Source organism: Eurosta solidaginis, chromosome 1 (genome assembly GCF_040869045.1).
Source record: "Eurosta solidaginis isolate ZX-2024a chromosome 1, ASM4086904v1, whole genome shotgun sequence".
In the NCBI taxonomy this organism is placed as follows: domain Eukaryota; kingdom Metazoa; phylum Arthropoda; class Insecta; order Diptera; family Tephritidae; genus Eurosta; species Eurosta solidaginis.
In genome coordinates this window covers 392,788,945-392,813,222 of record NC_090319.1, presented here as the reverse complement: position 1 = coordinate 392,813,222, position 24,278 = coordinate 392,788,945, and the positions used below count along the sequence as shown (strand labels likewise).

The 24,278-nt window shown below is 36.6% G+C and overlaps 2 protein-coding genes and 1 pseudogene across 2 annotated transcripts; all 3 read right to left on the bottom strand.

Moving 5' to 3' along the window:
- Positions 1-2,469: 2,469 nt before the first annotated feature.
- Positions 2,470-6,479, bottom strand: LOC137238516 (uncharacterized). The gene is made up of 5 exons (XM_067763604.1): positions 6,220-6,479; positions 6,005-6,145; positions 5,816-5,946; positions 5,567-5,756; positions 2,470-5,028 (listed from the first exon to the last, which is right to left on the bottom strand). Exons 1-5 carry the CDS (start codon positions 6,411-6,413, stop codon positions 2,709-2,711), a joined length of 2,976 nt encoding a protein of 991 aa, XP_067619705.1. The 5' UTR covers positions 6,414-6,479; the 3' UTR covers positions 2,470-2,708.
- Positions 6,480-14,185: 7,706 nt separating this feature from the next.
- LOC137245671 (V-type proton ATPase 116 kDa subunit a1-like) lies at positions 14,186-17,517 on the bottom strand. The gene is made up of 6 exons (XM_067776720.1): positions 17,388-17,517; positions 17,193-17,332; positions 15,245-17,107; positions 14,926-15,175; positions 14,453-14,624; positions 14,186-14,389 (listed from the first exon to the last, which is right to left on the bottom strand). The coding sequence occupies exons 2-6, from the start codon at positions 17,307-17,309 to the stop codon at positions 14,296-14,298; spliced, it is 2,496 nt and encodes an 831-aa protein (XP_067632821.1). The 5' UTR covers positions 17,310-17,332; positions 17,388-17,517; the 3' UTR covers positions 14,186-14,295.
- Positions 17,518-20,362: 2,845 nt separating this feature from the next.
- Positions 20,363-23,080, bottom strand: LOC137241419 (V-type proton ATPase 116 kDa subunit a 1-like; annotated as a pseudogene).
- Positions 23,081-24,278: the final 1,198 nt, after the last annotated feature.

Below are 24,278 nucleotides of genomic sequence, written 5' to 3'. Positions count from 1 at the left end.
AGAACGAAAATAGATTAGTTACTCAATAAAAAAGAGCACAAGTTTTGCTCGACTACGACTTCTTCTTAAATGAAGAAGCGTCAGTGCATTTCCATGCACAAAAATTTTAAAGACTCCTATGCTGTAGAGTTGAGTGTAATTTTTAATACATTAAATACGTGCCTTAGGCCGGGTTTTTCAGTTCGAGTTTAAACTCCGGTTAAAATTGAATAGAGTTTAACCCTGCCACTTCGGCCGCTTAAACTGAGATGAGCAGCAAAATTTTATGTTATCGAACAAAGTGGCAAGGTTAAACTCTACTCAACTTTAACTAGAGTTTAAACTCGCACTGAAAAACCAGGCATTAGTGTGGTTGGGTAAAAAATAGTTTTTTTTTTTGGTTTTTTTGTATTTAAAAATAGTAAATTAATGATGTTATTAGGAAGCTAATTTGTCTCATGTGTTCTGTGCAAAAATGTTTTTTGTTACAAATTGGTGTAAATCAAATTAACATACTTGTTTACAAGAGTATTATAACCTTCATTGGATAACGGTTGTACGTAAAGGGACAAAATAAATGGAGGTAGAAATATACTTCATTATATCAAAATTATCAACATAGTAAAATAGTTTCATTCAGCTTTCTCCGTCCGTCCATCCATCCATTCCTGTCTGTTAACATGATAACTTAGACAAAAATTTATTTGTATACTGGCTTATCTGCATTTAAAATGAACAAAAGCTGCGCTCACTTTTTTGATATCGAAAAATCGAATAATTACTATAGTTTATTTTAGAAGATAGATAAAGTGGTGAAAATTTTTGAAAACGGGCGTGACACCGGCAACATTAAAAAGAAGAAACTTAAAACTTTGCTTGCCATTTTATAAACACCTAGCAAAAAGTAGCAAAATCGTCTATCAACCATGCCCTCTTAAAAAATGTTTCAAAGTCTTATAGTAACAAAAAATTCAAAACCTTTGCGGTATATAACTAAATTATACTAATATTTCACCTCAGTAGTAGCAAAGGAATAAAATTTCAAAAAAAATTTTGGAAAAGAAAATTTAAAGGTTTTACAAGTACTACATCAGCCGTAAGTATCACTTTTGTAATTGAGCATAATTATGGTTCTTGGTATTACATTTAGATTTAAGGAAAATTCGTTATTGACCGTGCCGGGCCGACATTTTGTAAAAAAAATTTTCTTAAAAATTTAACCATCTTAAAATTGGCAATATATTAAAGTGAGATATTCCGATAAAAAGTGCTCTCGATTTTATTTGAAACGAATTTTTGGTCTTTGGATGAGTATGGACCGTACACTGTTTACAGTTTCCAGCGATATTATTTCAAACCTATTTATGGCAGCAGAACAGTGTACCCAGAGTGGATATTAATCAACCAACGTTTGAATAACTCGGGAGCGAACATAAGGATCCAGGATCCAGAAGTTTAATAAATACAAGCCCTTAGAAAAGGGCGTTGCAAATAAATTTTTTGCATGGACATTTTTTTTTTTTTCATTTCCTACTTAAAAAACAACCCAAATTTTTCTTAATGCTCTAAAGTTGAATTATTAACAGCACTTAAGCGGCCGCCGTGGTGTGATGATAGCGTGCTGCGCCTACCACACCGAAGATCCTGAGTTCACGCCCCGGGCAAAGCTGCATAAAAAATTTTAGAAACAAGTTTTTTCAATTAGAAGAAAATTTTTCTAACCAGGCTCGCCTCTCAGCTTTGTTTGGCAAGCACTCCGAATGTAATTCTGCCATGAAAAGCTCTCAGTGAAAACTCATATGTATTGCAGATGCCGTTCAGAGTCGGCATAAAACAAGTAGGTCCCATCCAGCCAATTTGTAGGAAAAAATTAGAGGAGCACGACGCAAATTGGAAGAGAAGCTCGGCCTTAAATCTCTTCGGAGGTTATCGCGCCTTACATTTATTTATTTTTATTCTTAAGCAAAATATTGAAATGCCTGTATTGACATGACATATAATACATTCAGGTGGTCGCCGTGGTGAGTAGGTTACGTGCTCTTACCACACCGAAGGTTCTGGGTTCAACGCTCGGGCAAAGCGACATCTAAAATTTAGAAACAAGTTTTTTTTTCAATTAGGGAAAATTTTTGCTTAGCGGGGTCGCCCCTAAGTAGTGATTTGGCAAACAATCCTTGTGTGTTTCTGGCAAGGAAAGCTTTTCAGTCTCATCTGCCTTGTAGATACTTTCCGGAGTCGGGGTTAAACAAGTAAATTCATAAGCTGCTTTTTTGATTGGGAGATTTTAGATATACGAAATATAAAACAAATTTTAAATCTTGTTTTAGATATCTTCAAATTTGAATTTTTAATAACTTAATGAGTAAATTAGTGCCGCAAAAATATATTGGCTACAAAATTCCTAAAAGAAAATAAATGAAATTAACTGCCTTTTTGCTATGGCGGGAGTATATTTCATAGTTATCCAATATGGAGCAGTAAATCATTAAATTTTCGAGTTTGTAGTATGTTTTTTTTTTTTTTTCATTCAAAGAAATGACTTAAATTATTTACATATTCAAGGTTATAAATTTATTTGTATATCCATCGGTATAACATCATATCTGAACCAATTTGTTGAAAGCATCACACGATTCAAATGTTCCGTTGCTGCCCTTGATATCTGTAACTGCTGGTTGAGACCAAGCACGCCCTCTAACTAAGCCCAAATATATATTTTTTTTATTTCTTTAAAGTCTTCGCTTGCCTTTTACAACGTTTTTTGATCGATTTTCCTTTATATCTGTTGTTACATCGTCTAATGGTTTAGCGAATGTATTATACCAGTTGTTTACATGCTGCGTTACAATACCCACGACCTTATCCACTCTATCTTTCACTGTTCTCAAATAACCATTCGACTTGGGATTACGCGCATCGTCATCTTTATTCATTTTATTTGTTATTTTTCGTTCATTTTCTGCCAATTGCGCTGGTGCGACGCTACCTAAAGGCATCAAATCCTCGTCCTTAGTAATCATATTCGAGAGCCAGGCATCTTCAGTAAGCGGATAATGCAAAGCACGTGGAGAGCGACGTTTACGCAGCGAACTCAAATCCCACCAAGTTGATTCCGTTGTTGTTGTACTGTCAACATGTTCAGCATTCTTCTCGTTGTCCATATCATGATCCATCAAACCATGATCAGTAAAATATCTTTCCAAATTCTCTGCCAAGTAATCGATATATTTGGAGCGTAATGTTTTGATCTTTTCAGCGGTGTTGTTGTCTTCGTTGTCTACCTCCGTTGAACTTAACTCATTTTTGTTTAGCTTCTTGCTGTCGTCTTTTCTTTCGTATTTTTGTAGAAAAGAGCGCGCAAGTTCTTCTTGTGCATGCAAAAAGTCTTCTGCTAGCTGCCCGCCATTTTGAAATTGTGTTTCAATGATTTTTTCAACTTCCGAATCTGCATCATTCTTTTGTGTCGCTTCGTCGAGTTCATTGCTTTTCGGCTTTACGTTATCCTTGTTGGATTTTTTTGTAAACGGTTCTGGAAACCACAGGGCATTCCAGCTGTTCAATTTATTTGGCCTCATTGTAACGATTGTGGGTATGGGCAATGCCTCGTAGAATTCAGTTGGCAGTAAACGCAAAGGTTTCAGTTCATTACGAGTTTCCTTGCCACCTATGGAGCTTTGTATTTTTTTGGCTGTGGTTTTCTTTTTGTCTCGCTCTTCGGAGTCATCAACTTCCTCACCCTCAATATTGGAGATTTGTGTCAAGTGAACATCACCGTCTGGAACGCGTGGTGGGTCAGGCTCATTTTGGACGCCCATTTTCTTAAAAAAATCCTCTTCGTCAAAATGATCTGGATCATAGGTGGGTTTGATAGACTTTTTTTCTGGTTTGCGAATTTCTGTAATTTTCTTTACCACAGTTTTCGGCTTTCTGCTGCCCCTTGGACCAAAGATATTACCAAAATAATTATCGACACTGCGCGTATTTCTTTTTAAAGGAAATAAATCATCCCGTTCTTGCATAGCAGTGTCGAGTAGTTCTTTGATCCATTTTAGCGCAGCCGCACGTCGATCTTTTAATGCCTCCTCACGCTTCTTTGTTGGTTTTTCCTCAAGCGAAAGCGGCTCAAAGAGTTTGGCCAAGGTCTGCATATGCCCTTCGTTATTCTCGAGTACGACATGTTTAACACGACTGGTGTGGGTGGCATAACGACGTCCGCGATGATTGGATTTTGTTGGGGCACTATTGGAGAGCGCTGTGCTTTGTATTAGCTGCTGCAACAATTTATCCGCAGATGAGTGGCGCTTGTGTATTACCTTTTCCTCTTCCGATTCCGGTTCTAGCTCATCAATATCAATTTCAGTAAACTGACAGTGCTCCACTTCGGCATTAGGCAGCACCCAGAAACCAATTGATTGGCCTGGCGTATTTAACTGCAATGCTTTATTCGCACTTTTAGTTTTGATTTCAGGCGTTAGCGTAGAGTTTATGGACAATTTCTCGTTGTTCAAATACGCGTTAGTCTTTTTAAATGTCATTATGTATTCCCAGTACTCTTCGCCCGGTAACTTAGTGGTGGATCTTATAGAAACCTGTTTCTGTTCATCATCCGTATTGACAATCATAAAAGCTATGCCTCCGGAAATCGTATTTGCACAATGGGTGTAAACTTTGCTGGTACGCAGAAATATTGTAAACGGCCGTGCTGGGAATACACGTGAACCCATTAACTTTTTGAAGAGCATTGTGGCGTAGAAACTCGGGCTCGGGTATTCTAAGTCATCTTGATTGATACGCCGAAACACAACATCAAAACCAGAACTCGCCGCCTCACCAAGAGTCTGTGCCCAGTGCAGCACTTCGTTTATGTCCTCCATATTTGTCTTGCTATTGCTGCCGACGGAGCTGCTCTTTTGTTTGGACTTTTTAGTTTGCTCTTTCGACACAAAGTTCAGCCAAACAGGCACCTTCTCGTTCAGCATGGCCCGCAATGGGCGATCGAGATCGTAAACTGATCCTATCAATGGTATTGATTGAGACATATCAGCCGGCCTATAAGTATAAAATCAAAATAGCACATTAAATCATAAATCTGAAAAGTAGGTAAAGCCATCGGCTTTAAAAAATATAAAATATGAAGAAGGTATCAGGCAAATAGTAACAAATGTCGCAAAAGTACGACCTCTTTAGTGCACAACAGTCGTACTGGTAGTGAGTTCGTACCCACCAACTCAATTGCCGTGGAGGAAGCAATGGGTGTTGTATCCCGGAATGCTTCTGCTTTCCGGTGGTGTTTATCTGTTCTTGAGTTTTTCTGATGAGGAATCAAGATCATTTGGTTGTTTTGGAACCCAAATATTTATAAGTGTGGAAGGACACAATTTTTTCTAAAGCGGCCACAGCAATGTTAAAAGTTGTAATAATGTAGAGTACCCTTAAGTTTACTGTAAAAGTCTGTAAGCATTTACCATTCTGTTGATAAATTTGTAAGAATTTCTAGGCTTTGTACCACTACATACAAATATTTTTCAGCATATGTCTGAACCACCCTAGTGCATTATTCAATTTTTCCATATTTATATAAACTTACTGTTTCCAGTTAAATGCAGCGCTCATATCCTTGGACAACTCAATAAAACGTTTAATCTCCTCATTGCTGCTGCTAGATGGAATTTCGGCACCGGTTATTTCCCAGTCATCGACGTAAGGATTGAATGTATCCACCATTAAGCTTAAAGTTTTTAAATCGTTCAGATATTCGCTAACACTTGGACCAAAATCTATAAATCAATATTATTAATTAAGAAAATTTTGATTGCTTGCAGCATCAATTACCCACCTGTGCCCAATTGCCATATACAATCAGTCATGCCCGTCGTATATGAACTGTTCAATATTCTCAATGCCTCCATAGGATCCCATTCGCCAGCCGTGTATGGAACTGGTACGATCATTGTCCAGTTAACAGCACTACAAAATTGAATTAAATTTCGTGCTCAGTTTTCCTTTCAGCACTCAAAACACTCACCTTGTCCAACGATTGAAACCTTTCCAGAGAGTTTTAGTTGGGTTACGATATTTGGTCTCAACATCAGGTATGAAATTGTAATCATTTGAAAATTTAATAAATGAGCTCCCCAGCAGCGTTGCCATTTGCGTTGAAGTTTTTCTAATAAAAAAAATGTTTATTTAGTCCTTTTTTTAAATACACTTATAGACACTTTTTCATTTTTATATCCACACCTATTCGGCCCATCGAGTGCTTTGTATAAATCTTCTGGCTCCACAGTAAAACTAACAAATTTCTCATTAACATCATTAAAGGGACGGTTGACGTTTATTTGCACAAGCAAATCTGCACAGACCGTGGTTATAAATAAAAGAATAACAACCAAAGTGTACATTGCCGATGTACTTGATGCCTTCAAAGGGGACATCTTTGCTTAGAAATAATGAACGCACGTCTCAGAGAACTAATTTCAACTGAATGTTTAAGTCAATGATGATGTTCATAAATAGATTATTCTTATTAAAAAAATATTTTGTTTTTGCTGATCAAGCAAAGTTTTCAGTTTTCGTATCAACATAGACATAGCCAGATGTTGGCGTTTGGGAGTTTTGGCCGTGATTTGTTGGTTGTGAATGTCAAACCTTTACGTTTTTAAAAAAAGAAATGCTGAGCTTAACGGTTTCATCTAGAAGTTCATTGAAACAGTTAAAGAATGCAAACCATTTTCATAATACATATGTATATATGTACATATATGCATACTTACACGGCAAAGAATTGTGTGATAAGAAGCTTTTCATAGTGATCATAGCGATCACCTCGTGATAAACGTAGACCTGAGGATTTTGGTACAGTAGGCAAGGTTTATAGAAGGTAATTTACCCAATTGGATGTCTTACAATAGGGTGCCACTGAGAGAAATTATCTTAGAGTAAGTCCTTTTACAAAAACATCAGTCATCATGTTATGATCGTATGAAATAAGCCGCCTCATGTGTGTAAAGTGTTAATTTTTTGGTGGGTGTTTTGACGAACTTAATCAAATCTTTAAAATGGTTATATTTTTAATATTACAAATTGCTTCATCATAGAGATGGGTCGTTCTTGAACTACTTTGATCTTTGAGGTACTTTATCCAAAAGAGTGAACGAGTAGTTGAAAGGTAACATGATCTCCAAATTGCATACAAAACTTTTTATACTCAGTTGAGCAGAGCTCACAGAGTATATTAACTTTGATTGGATAACGGTTGGTTGTACAGGTATAAAGGAGTTGAGATAGATATAGACTTCCATATATCAAAATCATCAGTATCGAAAAAAAATTCGATTGTGCCATGTCCGTCCGTCCGTCTGTCCGTTAACACGATAACTTGAGTAAATTTTGAGGTATCTTGATGAAATTTGGTATGTAGGTTCCTGGGCACTCATCTCAGATCGCTATTTAAAATTAACGATATCGGACTATAACCACGCACACTTTTTCGATATCGAAAATTTCGAAAAATCGAAAAAGTGCGATAATTAATTACTAAATACGGATAAAGCGATGAAACTTGGTAGGTGGGTTGAACTTATGACGTAAAATAGAAAACTAGTAAAATTTTGGACAATGGGCGTGGCGCCGCCCACTTTTAAAAGAAGGTAATTTAGAAGTTTCGCAAGCTGTAATTTGGCAGTCGTTGAAGATATCATGATGAAATTTGGCAGGAACGTTACTCTTATTACTATATTTATGCTTAATAAAAATTACCAAAATCGGATAACAACCACGCCCACTTTTTAAAAAAAAATTTTTTTAAACTCAAATTTTAAAAGAAAAGTTAATATCTTTACAGTATATATATAGGTAAATTATGTCAACATTCAACTCCAGTAATGATATGGTGCAACAAAATACAAAAACAAAAGAAATTTTCAAAATGGGCGTGGCTCCGCCCTTTTTCGTTTAATTTGTCTAGGATACTTTTAATGCCATATGTCGAACAAAACATTACCAATCCTTGTGAAATTTGGTAGAGGCTTAGATTCTAGGACGATAACTGTTTTCTGCGAAAAAGGGCGAAATCGGTTGAAGCCCTGCCCAGTTTTTATACACAGTCGACCGTCTGTCCTTCTGCTCGGCCGTTAACACGATAACTTGAGCAAAAATCGATATATCTTTACTAAACTCAGTTCACGTACTTATCTAAACTCACTTTATATTGGTGTAAAAAATGGAGAAATCCGACTATGACCACGCTCACTTTTTCGATATCGAAAATTACTAAAAATGAAAAAAATGCCATAATAATATACCAAATACGAAAAAAGGGATGAAACATGGTAATTGGATTGGTCTATTGACGCAAAATATTACTTTAGAAAAAAACTTTGTAAAATGGGTGTGACACCTACCATATTAAGTAGAAGAAAATGAAAAAGGTTTGCAGGGCGAAATCAAAAGCCCTTGGAATCTTGGAAGGATAACTGTTCGTGGTATTACATATATAAATAAATTAGCGGTACCCGACAGATGATGTTCTGGGTCACCCTGGTCCACATTTTGGTCGATATCTGGAAAACGCCTTCACATATACAACTAAGGGCCACTCCCTTTTAAAACCCTCATTAATACCTTTAATTTGATACCAATATCGTACAAACACATTCTAGACTCACCCCTGGTCCACCTTTATGGCGATATCCCTAAATGGCGTCCACCTATAGAACTATGGCCCACTCCCTCATAAAATACTCTTTAATGCCTTTCATTTGATACACATGTCATACAAACACATTCCAGGGTTTCCCTCGGTTCATTTTTCTACATGGTTATTTTCCTTTATGTTGTCACCATAGCTCTCAACTGAGTATGTAATGTTCGGTTACACCCGAACTTAAGCTTCCTTACTTGTTTTTTTCTCATCTTGCCATGCCCCCCAGCTGCCTTTAAGCTTCTAACTATCTAAAAATCTTGATCCGTGTACAACCTAGCATAATTTTTGCTTCAACAATTATCATTATCATTTCACTATGGTCCATGTTGCAAGTTTATAACTAGCCGAGAACTTAATGGGCTTGGTCGGTCGGCAACCGTCTTCGCTCAAATCTAGATATAATGCCAAGACCCATTCTTTTGCAAAATGAGCAAAGCGACTTTTGGTTTACAACTCACAAAACTTAAAAATTTTCTTTTTTTCATTTTTCATTTTCAAATTGTTTTTTAATGCGAGTACCTACTTTGCATACTTACATATATCACCACTAAAATGAAATATGAATTTATTTATAAACCGTAAAGATATTGGCCCATAGTCATATTCAAAATAAAATAGGTTTTAGATTAAGTTGCCGCTTTTTTTTCTATTAGAAAACATATTTTGTAAAATTGGGCATGGAAGTCAACAAGATTTTGTTAATTTAAAAAATTCCACACCATTAGGATTAAACAGCATACAGAATAAGTATGTACCTAAATGGTGAATAAAGGGAATAGCAACAAAAAGGCAACACTTAGAGACCAATTGGAAAGCGAGCAGAGGGGCATTCATATGGCTGAGTGGTTAAAGGCATCTGCCTTTACACTGGTATGAATGTTGGAGATTCGAGTTCAATACTCAGCTCCCGAAAAGCTAGCTGATGAAGAAGTGAAATCCAGAAATATGTCCTATTAACCATCGCCGTTTGTAAACTTTGCAATTTTTCTCTAATATCAATAACAAAACAATTGTATAAAGCAATATGAGGAAGTATCGCTCCCCCCAGCGGGATAGGGGTTACAATATACCCGCGGTAGGTATGCCTGTCGTAAGAGGTTACTAAAATATGGGATTCAAGGGGTTTGTGTAGCGCAGCCTTTTCAGGTTGCTAGCACAATACCTACCTTCTCCAAATTCAATTTTCAACCTCACGTATCCACGGCGGATCCTGTTCCATTAATAGCCGAGGCTCTGGCGAACCCGAACTCCTCATGGATCTGCGGGTGGGAGGACGGTATTGCCTAGAAGGTCGCATGCGGTCATAACAAATCGTTTTTGAGACGGTCGGGCTTGGTACCGGAACGTACCGGATCTGCATCCAGCAAAGAACCATCAACTCGATAACAATCCCCAAGGCCTTCGGGGAATCTCCTTATCCCTACAACAACAACAATACCAGCAGCAAGACTCGCTAATCAAATACAGAAGACTTTGTTAATTTTCACTATGTGTGCATATAGCAGCAAAGGCAACGTCCCTGTCAAATTTCAACATGATATCTTCAAATGCTGTTAACTTGTGGCTTGCAAAATTTAAAATTGAATTCTTTTAAAAGTTGGTCGTGCCGCTCCCATTTTTCAAAATTTTGATCAATAATAATAATAATATCAAGGTAGTCTCTACAAGTACAGACTGACTGATCATAATCGTCATTAATTTGTGCTGGGAGAATATTAGCCGTCTGGTAGCAAAGTACTCCAGTTATACCTTTTTCGTGAAAACTAACAACCATTGGCAGCAAAAAACACAATAGGGGGACTCATGGAAGCATATAAACTTATAAGGTGTAAAATTATATCCATTTACACACTTTGTTATATGAACGCACCTAGTAATATTCTTAATAAACTTGATTGTTTATCAGCTGTATTATTGCCAAACAAATTTTTTTTGATTGTTATACAAATTAAAAAATGCCAAGATTAAGTGAAAAATCAAAACTAATCTTAGACCTAAAACGAGCGTTCGAAACAATATCTCAACAAATTATGATAGAAAAACTTTACAGCATTGGATTGAGAGATAAAGCGCTTGCATGGTTCAAAAGTTACTTCTCAAATCGTCGCCAAAGAACACTAGTAAATGGAACATTTCTCTCAAATGAAACACCAGTCGATATTGGCCTTCCACAAGGATAAGTACTTGCACCAATATTGTTTAAAATATATATAAATGATATAATTAAATCAGTAAAGCATTGTAACTTAAAGTTGTTTGCAGATGATACTCTCATTTTGATAAGCGATAAAAATTTTAATATAGCTATGCAAAAAATGCAATCAGACCTAGATAATATAAACATATGGACGTGCCAAAACAAATTAAAGATAAATGCCGATAAGACCAAGTATATGATTCTGAGTAGAACCCCCGTTAGTAACAGTTATGAGCTAAAAATAGACAACAGTGTACTTATGGAAGTGTCAAACTAAACATTTAGGTATAGTTATTGATAATAGATTGAAATTTGAAGACCACGTAAATGGTCTTAAGCAAAAGATTGCTAAAAAAAATAGGTTTCCTGTACAGGTCATGTAAATACGTATCGAAGAAGCCCAAGATCTTAGTATATAGAACTATAGTGGAGCCCCATTTTACTTACTGCCATACCATACTGTTTCTGGTGGCAGATAACATAATAGATAGCTTACAAAAAATGCAAAATAAGGCGATGAGATTTATATTAAATAAAGAACATGATACTCCAACAAGTGATATGCTGAACATATTACAATGGCTTAGTGTTAAACAGCGTATACTTTATTATGTAATGATTTTTGTTTTTAATATTAAAAAAAAGAATTTACCGGAGTATTGGAGTAATATTATTGCATACCAAAAAGATATTCACAATAGAAATAAGAATAATTTTAGGCTTCCGCTCTTTTCCACAGTCAGCGGAGAGCTCACCTTATTTTACAAAGGATTAAAAAGATTTAATGAACTTCCTATAGATATAAGAAACTGTGAAGAGCTGAATGTATTTAAAAAGAAATTAATATCATATTGTCGTACAACTGCAATAAGATAGATAGAAGAGATCTCATATAATATGTAATATGTGATATGGAGTTATTAATCTAGGCTTATAAGCTGTAATAAATAAATAAATAAATAAATAAATAAAACGCCTTTACTTGCTGATGTTGGAGATTTCTGATGAAAATGACTACTGTAATGTCTGCAAGGTTGCATTCCTTTGAGTTTACCGCGTTTACACAATGAAATGTGCGCGTAAATTTATACAAATTGTGTAAATGATTTTTCATACAAAATTTGACAGCTCGTTTACGCACTAGATAAATTTATACGTTTACACACTTTATAAGGCATTTATACGTTTACATGAGTCCCCCTAATAACAAGAGGGGTCATCAGTGTTGCCAGAACTTTTTCAGAAGAAAGGCTATAGGACAAAAAAATTATTTAAAAAAGGCAACTGTTCAGGCGTTTTGATCATTTTATTCATAAAAAACGTGTCACAGGATGCCTAACTTGTCCGCATCTGTTTGCGATCCCCCAATGCAACTCTGCGATTCGATACTCGATACTCGACTTAATTTATAACCACTCACACCATCACCGCCACATGCATGTGCATGCATGTACATGCACGTGTATGTGTGGTTTTTGTCAGCACTCATGCATATGCATGTGGGGGTTGATGCGTGGGTGCCTTTCCCCTCCAAAACGGAGGATTTTGCGGGTCAACGGTTGTAGCTTTCTATACAACCGGCCTCTTGGATTCTAACAACCAACGCGTACACATCTTCCGCCAGCGATCTCTGCCGTTCTTCCACGATTTCTTAAGGTAATATTGTAACCTTTTTATTTCTTAATTCTACATAATAAAACGCATCTATTATAATGAGAAATTCTCGTCTTCTCTTATTTATTTGCGCATACACCCGCTTATTGAGATCGACCCCGGTGCGCCCACCTACCTCCAGGAGCAGACGCACCCCGCCCGAACAACTCAAATTTTAGAGAAAATAATTAAAATAATTTACAGATGCAATCTGTGTTTTTTAAAAATTTTTTAAAGTGACGTATTTGACACTCTTCTACTATTACTACTATAACATATTTGTGAAGTTTAATGCACAATTTCGCAAAACAAAAAAACCAAAAACTGTTCTAAGTAGATTTCAAATAGTTCTAGATTTCCTGAAAAGAAGGAAAAAAAGTTCTGCAATCTTACGCCCAATATTCACATTATTCCAGAAGTCGAAATTTTAAAAATTGTTTAAAATTAAAAAAAAATACTTCTCAAGTTTCAAGGAGTTTCTGAAAAGGAGAAAATTAAAAATAAATTGGTGTTTTGAGTAGATTTTCAATATTCTGAAGTTCCTGATAAGGATAAAAATTATCTGAAAAATGTGGTAGTTAGTTGTAATTTTGCAGAACTCTTTTCCTCATTTTTAGGAACTCCAGAACTAATGAAAAGCTACTCGAAGACCTATTTTTTCATTTTGAATATTATTCTAAATTTTGGACTTTTAGAAAAATGGTATCACATTCGTGTAGATGTAGCTCGGAATGGTTCAAGTCCACCCTTACTTAGTGGCATGAAATAGCAGTGTCTAGGTAGTTTTGAAGCAGATGAAACTGCTTATTGAATCAAATGGAAAAACACCCTCAATTAAATCGCTATTATATTGATGTTGCTATAATAAAGTTACTATTCCTCAATTTCTGCCTAAAAAACGAAAAATCTAAATCAAGAGGCATTAGGCAGAGGGTGCTAAAGGCTGACGTCATCATATGCAGACGCACGCTTAATAATAGGAACGGGATCGGTTCCTTTTATATATGAGACCTGTTCTAAAAAAAATAGTTACCTCCTTGTTTCTCCAGTTTTTGCACTTCGCGGAATTTGACATAGTCACCGACTAAATGTACGGTCACAGACGACACAAGAATTGGATATCAAAATTGATGTCTAGTACTATAGACTGGCTAACGTGCAAAACTTGGTTCCATCATAGTCTCTGTTTCAGCGCAAATTCATCTGCAAACACCTCCAAGGGACTTAACAGCAAAAAAATCCTCAATTTGCTTTGCTTTCCTTGGGTAAAAGACAAATAAAGGTTGTTACAAAACACCGACTGGAGAAAATTGCAGATCTATTCAAAATCCGCATTCAAATTCACGTACCGAGGTGGATTTGCCTAAAGGTTAAAGAGCACTATGGATTAGATCCATCCTCACGTAACTCATTCGGGTTAAACGCCTATTTCCACTGCCAGCTTCGACTTGGACATTGTAACAGGTTTAATCTTACTTTGTGGATCCAATTTTTTCGTTGTTGTCCAAGTCTGTTGAAACTTCTACTTTTCATGGCTAACAATTATTGATTAGTCCCGTCTATTGATTAGGGCCAAGCATTTTTACAACAACAACAAAACCCCCGCTTTGAAAATTATTTTTGGAGCATTTTCAAAATTTGATGTTCGATAATTCCTTTACTCACAAATATTCTTTATTGAATTGAAAGTTTTGCTTTTCATAGATCTTAGCAATAATTTGATTTTATTTGCAGATGTATTTTGCTCATATTTAGCATTGGTTTAATCCTCGACTTCAGCTTCTAAAATGCTTTTAAAGCTCAATGGCTCAAAAGGATAACCAGTTCCAGTGTAAAATTTAGACATAAATTCAACCCTAAAAAAAAAGACAAACAATGTTTTTAAGACTGCTCAGGGCGCTCCAAAAACGCTTACTTACCAATGTAAGCGCAAAGTGTGCAAAAAAGCTGAAAGACCTTCCATAAATATCATAACGGCTATTGTTAATAAAGCCCATGGCCAAAAAATGATGTAGACACCAATTGCACCAAGGTAACCATTGAAATGTAGAGCCTTTTGCAAAACCATAAGCCACAAGACATATGATAATTCTTTAAAATATTGAATAAGTTATAAAATAAGCAACACAAGTAAGGGAGGGACTGTATTCGACTGTGCCGAAGACCTCATACCTTTCATGAAAGATGCTGAGCAATAATGTGATCAAATTTCAAAAATCTGAACAGTCAGATGTATAAGATAAATATAATATAGAGAACAGATATAAGTGATTTCTTCTTTAAATCTCAAATTCACTTTTAAATATTTACAATTTCTGAGAATCGGACCAAACTCACTACACCATTTCGTTTTCATGAAAGGGACACAACTGTATGTAATTTTATATTTTACCAGCATGAGCCAAAGACAACGCCCACAAACGCAGATATGATGCTGTATGAGAAATGGTACTCAGTATATATTCAATTGTGTGAATGGCTTGATGTATCCAAATTTCGCTCATTGGTTCTTCCTCCTCATCATCGACGTCTTCGTGATGTGCATGTGGCAGAGGATCAGTAAGATTTGCTTCAATAACTATATCGCCATTTTGAATTTCTATTGTATCCACGAATTCCACGCTCTTATTGCTTTCTTTACGCTATTTACATAAGTATGTAAAATGGTTAATATTGTAGAATATTTATAAAACAATTTTACCTTAGCTTACCTCACGTGAGCGCATGATTTGTATATATAAAGGTTTTCCAATTAGTAACCAAGGAATGCAAACTAATGCCACAATCCATAAGACTTTCTCAATCATACCTTGACTTTTGAACATATACATCTCGCAACCTGCTGCTGCTGGCGTATCTTTGAATAGAATCATATTAATGAAATATATCAAAACCGATGGAGCGCATGTAGGCTGATAAGGTTCATAATTGGTTGTAGGCGAATATTGTGCCCATTTGTAAATCATCATGAAGCCCATATAGCCGAATAATAGCATAAGGAATAAGACTTGTGGTAAAAATTCCAGCAGAATATATGAATATTTCTTGAAATAGACCATGTTCTCTACATTTAAACACACACCGAAAACCATATGCAATACACCAAGAATAATGGACAACTTCATTTTAAAACTATTTAAGAAAATTATCTTATTTGATGCTATTTGCCAAATTGGATCTACACCCAAGGGGTATGTGCCAATAGTAGAAACAGTGGGATCGAGCTGTAAATTTTGATTAGTCAAGACAGTAGACGTATTATACCGTACGCGCCATTTGGAACCAAAAACATTCAACGATTTAGAAAATATATCATTATAAGCGAAACCGGTGTACATGGAGAAGAGGCCAAGCAGTATTATAATATAACGACCACCAAACATAATGCGCCAAATTTCACCAGCCTTCACACGCATCAAACGCTTTTCATATATAATCATCCATAGACCAATCAAAAATATGATAAATCCATGACCCATATCACCAAACATAACAGCAAACAGAAATGGAAATGTGATGCAAGAATATAAACCCGGATTAACTTCACGATAGCTTGCCATGCCGTATGCATCGATTAAAATTTGAAAGGCGCGCGTAAATTTATTGGTACGGAAATATGTAGGTGGGGTCTTCTTTGATTCCAATACCGTTAAAAATGATACTGTACTTCCCGTATTAAGTGATCCATTCGCTATCGTTTGTTGTACTACATCCAAGTCCGCATTCGGTACCCAGCATTCGCCAATCAATGATTTACTGGTAACATCAATATTGAAATAATTTAAAGTGTGATAGATGGCCTTCATTTTAGTGATCCTAACAGACCAAATTGGCAGTTGGTTTGCTATACCAGCTAATATGCAATTACGCTGATCCTCTGTGCGTTTAATCACCAACTGTAGATCTGTCAAACGTTTCCTCACACCCTTCAGCATATCCTCGCGTTCATCGTGCACATTCGGGCAGTACAGAGAAGCATGAAAGCCAGTACAAACCTTTTTTATGCGCACATTTAGCTGCTCACCCTGATAGAACACTACAAAAGCTGTCTTGAAAATCATATTGCCTGTACGTGGATCTTGTATTGGCTCTTCAATATCTGCATGTTTGACTAGCATATTTCCTCGTGAAATACGCCAAAGCATACGTTCAAAGGCATATACGCGCTGACGACTTAATACCCCAGCCACGAAACCCAAATGACCACGCATCTCACCGGTGAATGTATTGCTATTGGCATGCGCCTCCATGTTGACTATAGTTTGTTCAATAAAAAATGTTTGTGTCTTTTCCAGAACTTTGCACAGTTCGGTAAGCTCTAACAAATTAAGCTTCAAACTAACATCGTTAGCTGCCATTTCGCGTATTTCACATTCAGCCTTTTCCAGCTGACTTTCCAGTTCCAATACTTCGCGGGTGTTTGGTGCGCTTGGTATGGCATCAAACACTTCTTTCAACTTGAAACCGTCCTTCTCTAATTCTTTGTTTATAAAGCGTATTTTGCGCTCCATTTCATCACAACGGCGCACTTCCCCTACAAATCGACGCTGAAAAGCAGTGACATCCTGATTTAGCTGCAGGCAAAAGGTGAATTGTTAAATTGAATTAGCCATGAGTTTTCACATTACAGGAGGGAAGAAATTTCAAATTAACACCTACATCACGAAACTGCACGCAACCGAGCTCCCCCAAATCCGCCATGTTGTTGTAAGCTGCTTCGGCTGCCAGAAAGACTTGACACAGCGACATCTCCTCACTACGAAACATGCCACCCATGTTTGAGTAATTTTTTTGTCACCCTAGTAAAGCAAAAACAATAACACAATTTTTTAGTTGATCCTTTATTTTGCTCACTTTAGTGCAGCGCTGTGTCGAGTTCGAAAGTTATGTTATAACCACTGCAACTGCCAAAATCAAACTAAATTTTCTTCTGCGTCTTGAGTTTATTGTTAAGTAAAATTGGTTTGATCGACATGAAGCCGTGAACATAAACCTCGCACTACCAATCAATCAGTTGGCATTAAATAAAACAGTCCATCATCATTATGAGGGCAACTGTTTACTTCCAAATGTGAAGAAATATTTACAGAATAACTTAACGAATACTAAGAATTTATAATTGTTGCGGCAACTAATAGTTTTGGTATTGCTTACTTTAATGGTTACGGTCACATTTACGGTTCGGCTATTGTCACGGTTTAAGTCAAACCCAGTAAGTCAGCTAAAATGAAATAATCTATCTACTTCAAGTTTCGCGAGTATTTATTTAACACTATTCTTAAATGGCGGCCACCGTGGTGTGATGGGTAGCGTGCTCCGCCTATCATACCGTATGCTCTGGGTTCAACTCCCAGGCAAAGCAACATCAAAATTTTAGAAATAAGATTTTTCAATTAGAAGAAAATTTTTCTAAGCGGGGTCGCCCCTCGGCAGTGTTTGGCAAGCACTCCGGGTGTATTTCTGCCATGAAAAGCTCTCAGTGAAAACTCATCTGCTTTGCAGATGCCGTTCGGAGTCGGCATAAAACATGTAGGTCCCGTCCGGCCAATTTGTAGGGAAAATCAAGAGGAGCACGACGCAAATTGGAAGAGAAGCTCGGCCTTAGATCTCTTCGGAGGTTATCGCGCCTTACATTTATTTTTTTTTTATTTTTATTCTTAAATGGGTGCTTAACAGTTGGAAACAGTTTTCAATTGTCAGTAATGCACCATAAACCTCTTTAGTAAATTTCTGGAGCCCTGTTGGAATCATACTGTAACCTGTTTGCGATCTTCTTTAGAAATCTTTTCAGACTCACTCAGACCAATTTTTTAGTGGTTTTGCAACCATAATGGATGGTTTCGAAATAGAAAAATATGAGCTTTTTTCCCAAATATAATAGTAGTTTACGGTAAAAAATGCCTGCGAAGAAGCTTATACTCCAGGCAGTCTTACGTGCCTTGTAGTTTAACACAAATACTTCTTAGTTAGTTGACGAATGAATTGGAGTCGTAATTGATCTGGAAGTCAAAAACATGGCTTTATGAGGATGGGTTTACGGGCATGATGAACATGAAGGTAATGAATAGGCATACTACCTAGCCAAGCAGGGTGCTTTAGCAGCAGTTTATGGTCCAGAGCCCTTCTGTGGATTCACAAAGGCATACTCTAGTGAAACCATAAGTAACTAGTAAACGACTGGCACATCAGACGACACTGTATTGAATGCCCAGGGCAAAGACAGGCCAACTATTTATACTACATTCCAAGTTTCCACATACAGTAATAAGCTTACTAGATCTAAATAAAGGTCACAATGCCTAATAACAATATTACAAAATGTCCGGAAAAAGGGAGAATGATGCGTCACTGAAGTGCTCGGGGGGAACACAAAAATAGCATTGGCATCGAATAATTTTCGACCCGTGAGAGAAAATAGTCTCCAGTCGAGCTTTTAAAAAATTCATACTTAGCACATTGAATACACCCACAAAATATTTAGTTAGGGCACAAAAGTCCCCTTTTCATAAATTAGCCTACCTATAACTTTTTTTTTTTTTTTTTGAGACTTATAATAGAAATCATATTTTGTTAGGTCCCTGGTGTAAAGTTTTTTCAATTTAAATTCAATAAAATATAGGTTTGAGGTCATAAAATCGATTTGTTAATCTTAATGAGTTTTTCCTCATTAGTCTAATGAGTTAAAAATGTGAGCCTCTTGATAAACAATTTTTGACTCATAGTTTTTGTCACATCAAAAAATTCTAATCCTATAGATTAAAGGCTAACTTTCTTTTGTGTGTATGTTTATTAAGATTAAATGCCCTCCACATTCATTATTTTTCACATTCGATGAAGACTTCATGCAGTTCCGAGCAAATAAATCAGTGAGCAAGACGTAATAACAAAATTTAATTTGTATAAAGTATTAGATCTAAAAAATTTGGGTGAAGTAAAAATAAAGTCGGGTGCCTTTTTGTGTAAACAGATTCTCGGATTTGAAAAAAAAAATTTATGCAATTTGACAGCTTTAGAATTTACAGAATAAGCCCTTTAGCCTGAACCACTAAGTAGCCCACGGTCTTCTAACTGAACTCAAATATTTATTTAACATGTCAGTGCAAATTGAGGTTAAGATTAAACTGTAGAACTTAGCCACTATCCGCTTAATTTAAAATGGGCAGTAAAAATTTACGCAAACGGCAAAATTTGCAAGATTGAACTGAGGTCAATTTTGTTTGCAGCACAAATTCACATTGAAAACCCATTCCTTATACACAGTTTAGTTTTTTTATCATTGTATACTCTAGAATCTAGGGTCATTTGCCAAAATCCTATTTATTTTAATCACTAAAGGATCTGGAAGTTTGGATAGTTTTTCGAAGTTTCTTAATGAAAATAACCGTAATTGAGACTTCAATTAAGATGAGATTGCAATCAAATAATTTCAGTCAAATATTTGAGATTCAAATTGGAAAATTCGAATTTTTCAAGCTGAATGGCATTGTATAAGAGGAAAGCATTGTAATTAAAATCTGTAAATCGTATACCCGTTATTAAGTTACGACGAGATTAATAATTTATTTTTACCTGGCAAATTGTTTCTACAAAAGCAGATTTTGAGAGCAAAATGCCTTTAAGTATTTTAATGTTCTTGGAAATTATGTAATTTAAATTGAGAATCAAACTTAATCATCATCACTATCCAGCAATAAATTGTTGAGACTGAATGGCGTAAAAAAAGCGTATCCAGAGCCAGTGTAAAATTTGCTCATAAATTCAACCCCAAAATTACAAATTAATTTATTATATGTATAATTACATATTATTCAAAATTTTTTAACAATGACTCACCAATGTAATCGCAATGTACGCAAAAGGGCTGACAAACCCTCCATCAATATCATAATTGCTATGGTCAATAAAACCCAAGCACCAAGAATGAAAAATAAAATAATGGCACTTGAATAGCTGCCAAGTTTAAGGCCTTCCGAAAGCACCATAGACAAAGGCTCCTCAGAAAGTTCTAAATAATAATATTTCGTTTCCATTTTATAATGGAAAATACTTTCTGTGTAATAAGCTAACCAGAATGCGCTAAAGACAAAGCCCATAAACGCAAATACGAAGCCGTATGGGAAATAGTACTCAGTATTTTCTCAATCATGTGTATGGTGTAATGAATCCAAACTTCGCTAGTCGTTTCATCCATCCTCGTCATGCTGTGCCTTAGGAGTGGCTTCTTCAACTTCAATTTCGCCGAATGATGAATTATAGATTCGTTTAGCCTTTGATATAAAAACTTTTAGGAATGTTGAGGTTTGAATATTTTTCTTCTTTTTTCAAAATTTACCTGCAAATTTCGCAGCGCCATTATATATTTATAATGGTTTTCTTTTTCCGCAAACATATTGTTACGAATTTAGGGAAAATCCGCTTATTTTACACCTTCTACTAACGTTCGTATCGCTAAATTGTTGAATAAATAACTCCAATAATGAATAATGCAAAATCGTCTTCATTAGACTACTTTGATAGTACTTCACAATAACACTTATACTTCGCAACTGATAGCGTGCTTAAATCAAACTGCTTACTGCCTACTCAGCTTTTGCTCATTTTATACTCTCTGCTTCTCGCTCACATACTTCTAGGCGTTTCTTCTGCTAGAATTTTCTACTTGGTTACCAGCTATACGCGTCGCGTGTGTATCTGTAGTTTCCTTCCTGCCTTCCGCATAGCCATACGCGCGTGTGTATGTGAGTCATGATAATTGCATACTTTTGTGAGTATCTCAGATATATGAATGTGTTTGTGCGTATCTCTCCGGTGCTTGTATGTACATATGTGTAGGCATAATGATTGATTTGTTTATGTACATACAAGTGACTGCTTAGTATCGGCTTAGAGATGATAGTATCCCTTAGTGTTGCTAATATTCGTCACAATATGCTCATTACAGCCAGCGGGCTGTGGAGAGGCGCTTAATAACATCACGTTAATGAAATATATTAGAACTGATGGCGGCCACCGTGGTGTGATGGTAGCGTGCTCTGCCTATCACACCGTATGCCCTGGGTTCAACTCCCGGGCAAAGCAACATCAAAATTTTAGAAATAAGATTTTTCAATTAGAAGAAAATTTTTCTAAGCGGGGTCGCCCCGCGGCAGTGTTTGGCAAGCACTCCGGGTGTATTTCTGCCATGAAAAGCTCTCAGTGAAAACTCATCTGCTTTGCAGATGCCGTTCGGAGTCGGCATAAAACATGTAGGTCCCGTCCGGCCAATTTGTAGGGAAAATCAAGAGGAGCACGACGCAAATTGGAAGAGAAGCTCGGCCTTAGATCTCTTCGGAGGTTATCGCGCCTTACATTTATTTTTTTTTGATGGCGCACATCCAGGCGTATCGGGCAGATGATCCGTCTTCGGGCCACTTGTAGAATATCATATAAAACATATAGCCAAAGAGAAAGATCAGAAAGAGGAATTGTGGCACGAATTCCAAGAATATAAGCGCATATTTTTTGAAATAAATAAAATTTACGACTGATGAACAAACACCAAATATCACATGTGATACACCAATGATGATGGCATTTTCATTTTTAATGTGTTGACGAAAATAATTGTTATCAGCAAATTGCCAAATAGGATCTATGCCCGTTGGATAAACTCCAAACGAGGCTATTTTTGAATCTTAGATCTTTTAGTACGGTGCTGGTGTTATAATCACCTTCCAAGTGGAGCCAAATACGTTAAGTGATTTTGAAAATATTTCGTTAAAGCCGGTATGCATGGAGAAGAGACCCAGTAGTAGTATTATATAGCGACCACCAAAATATATATTCCAGATTTCGCTTCCCCTCATCTTCCTCTAACGCTGTTCGAAAAGAAAAATTCAAAATCCCTGCCCCAAATCCCAGAACATCAACGCGAAAAGAAATGGGAATGTAATACAGCTGTAGAGGACGGGATTTAGATATTGAAATCCCGCCCTGAACTTGTTCTTGTTGGTTCTAGCTCATTCACAAATGATGGCACTGAGCTACCTACGGCCGCTGAGCCTTTTGCGAGTAATTGCTTGACTTGCACAAAACCATTTCTAGGCATCCAACCCTCGTCTATGACACATTTGTTTGTCACGTCTACATTGAACATATTCAGTGTGGGATAAATTGCTTTCATTTTCCCCACCATCACCATCCAATGAGGTAAATTTTCAATTGTTTCTGAAAGTATCAAATGCCTATGGTCTGCAGTTTGGCTCATCACTAACTTTAAGTCTTACAAACGTGTCTTTACACCGCGCAGCATTTCCTCGCGCTCGGCATGTGCCAAAGGGGTAAAGGGAGGAGCGAAAATCGTTGCATTCTTTCTTGATGCGTGAACCTAACTGTTCACCGTGATAGAATACAGCAAATACCGTTTTATATACTTCAAACCCGGTGTGTGAATCCAATAGCTGTTTTTCCAAATCAGCGCGATTCACATAAACATTTTCACCAGAGATGCGCTACAACAAGCGCTCGAACGTATATGCACGATCACGATTTAATACACCAGCCAGCATAAGTAGGGCATGTGGCAAATGGGAAAAGAAGCTCGGCCTAAATCTTCTCAGAGGTGTATAGCTCCAAGTATTTTTTTTATATGGTCGAGTTACTGCATCCCTGCCGTTTGAAACTCATGTATGCCATGGTCATTTCATAAGAAATTTGATCAGGATTGCGGAGGACCTCTCCCTGTGCTCAGTCCTAACAAATCAACTCCGTATCGTTTGACATTTTTAATCTAATGCTGGAATAGGTAGTTCAAGTCTCAGTGCTTTCTCAGTATTCGATTGAAGAATGCCCTATCTCAAGTTTTTTTTGAAACCCCATCTCATCTAAAAATATATTCAATTTATGCTGAGATAGGGGGCTTTGACGGAAGTTGACACGTTCTTCAACCGAGTATCGAGATAGGACTTTATTTAGTGAAATATTTTAGCCGGGTCCTTATGTTAGTCCATAAATCCCTTATTTAAGCTAAGCCACATTGTGCTGACGTATCCAATTTATGTTTTTCGAAATATTTACATTACCACATAAACTAATGATCCTGGATAGATTCTCGACAATTCCGCCTCATAATCCTCCATACAGCTGCAACAGGAACGGTTTTTCAGTAAATTGAGACATACTGCAAAAAATCTCATTGGACACCAAAACTCCGAATTCTGTACAGCCTACCAGTCAGTTTCAATTGTACGCCTTAAAGCTAAGGGATCTGCGTAAGAGTTGCCTCGGATATTACTATGCCCCTGAATCGGAAGTATGTATGTATATTTACTAGTTCATTCATGACCTTATCCCTGTTTGTTGTTGTTCTCTGAATTCCACTGTCACTGTACTGACAACTCTTGGTAATGCTCGCCATATCCAGTGTGTGAGTGTGTTTCGCCGGGCCAACATCTCACAGAGGGATTTCAATTGGACTACCATCTCATCAAACCAGTGCACAACCCTTAGAAGCATGTCTGATATCTTGCTGATGCCCGCTCTACACGGCAGTATAAGACAACCGATGTCTTCCTAGCACTATAAACATTACAGATTTTCAAAGACAGCTTCCTATCCAGTATATTTCTTGGATATTTAACTGCATCAGAAAGTACCACCGGTACTCCTCCAACCGATATTATGCTTCGTCGTAAAAAGTATTAGCTCCGTTTGGGTAGGGTTTACAGCCAATCTACATGACTCTGCTCAGCTGAGCAGAGCTCACAA

Coding starts and splice junctions, on each gene's coding strand:
- LOC137238516 (XM_067763604.1), bottom strand. CDS start 6,413: ATGTCCCCTTTGAAGGCATCAAGTACATCGGCAATGTACACTTTGGTT. Junction 5,947..6,004: donor GGTTTCAATCGTTGGACAAG/GTGAGTGTTTTG, acceptor TCAATTTTGTAG/TGCTGTTAACTGGACAATGA. Junction 5,757..5,815: donor TATATGGCAATTGGGCACAG/GTGGGTAATTGA, acceptor ATTGATTTATAG/ATTTTGGTCCAAGTGTTAGC.
- LOC137245671 (XM_067776720.1), bottom strand. CDS start 17,309: ATGGGTGGCATGTTTCGTAGTGAGGAGATGTCGCTGTGTCAAGTCTTT. Junction 17,108..17,192: donor GTTGCGTGCAGTTTCGTGAT/GTAGGTGTTAAT, acceptor TTTTGCCTGCAG/CTAAATCAGGATGTCACTGC. Junction 14,390..14,452: donor CACACTTTGCGCTTACATTG/GTAAGTAAGCGT, acceptor CTTTTTTTTTAG/GGTTGAATTTATGTCTAAAT.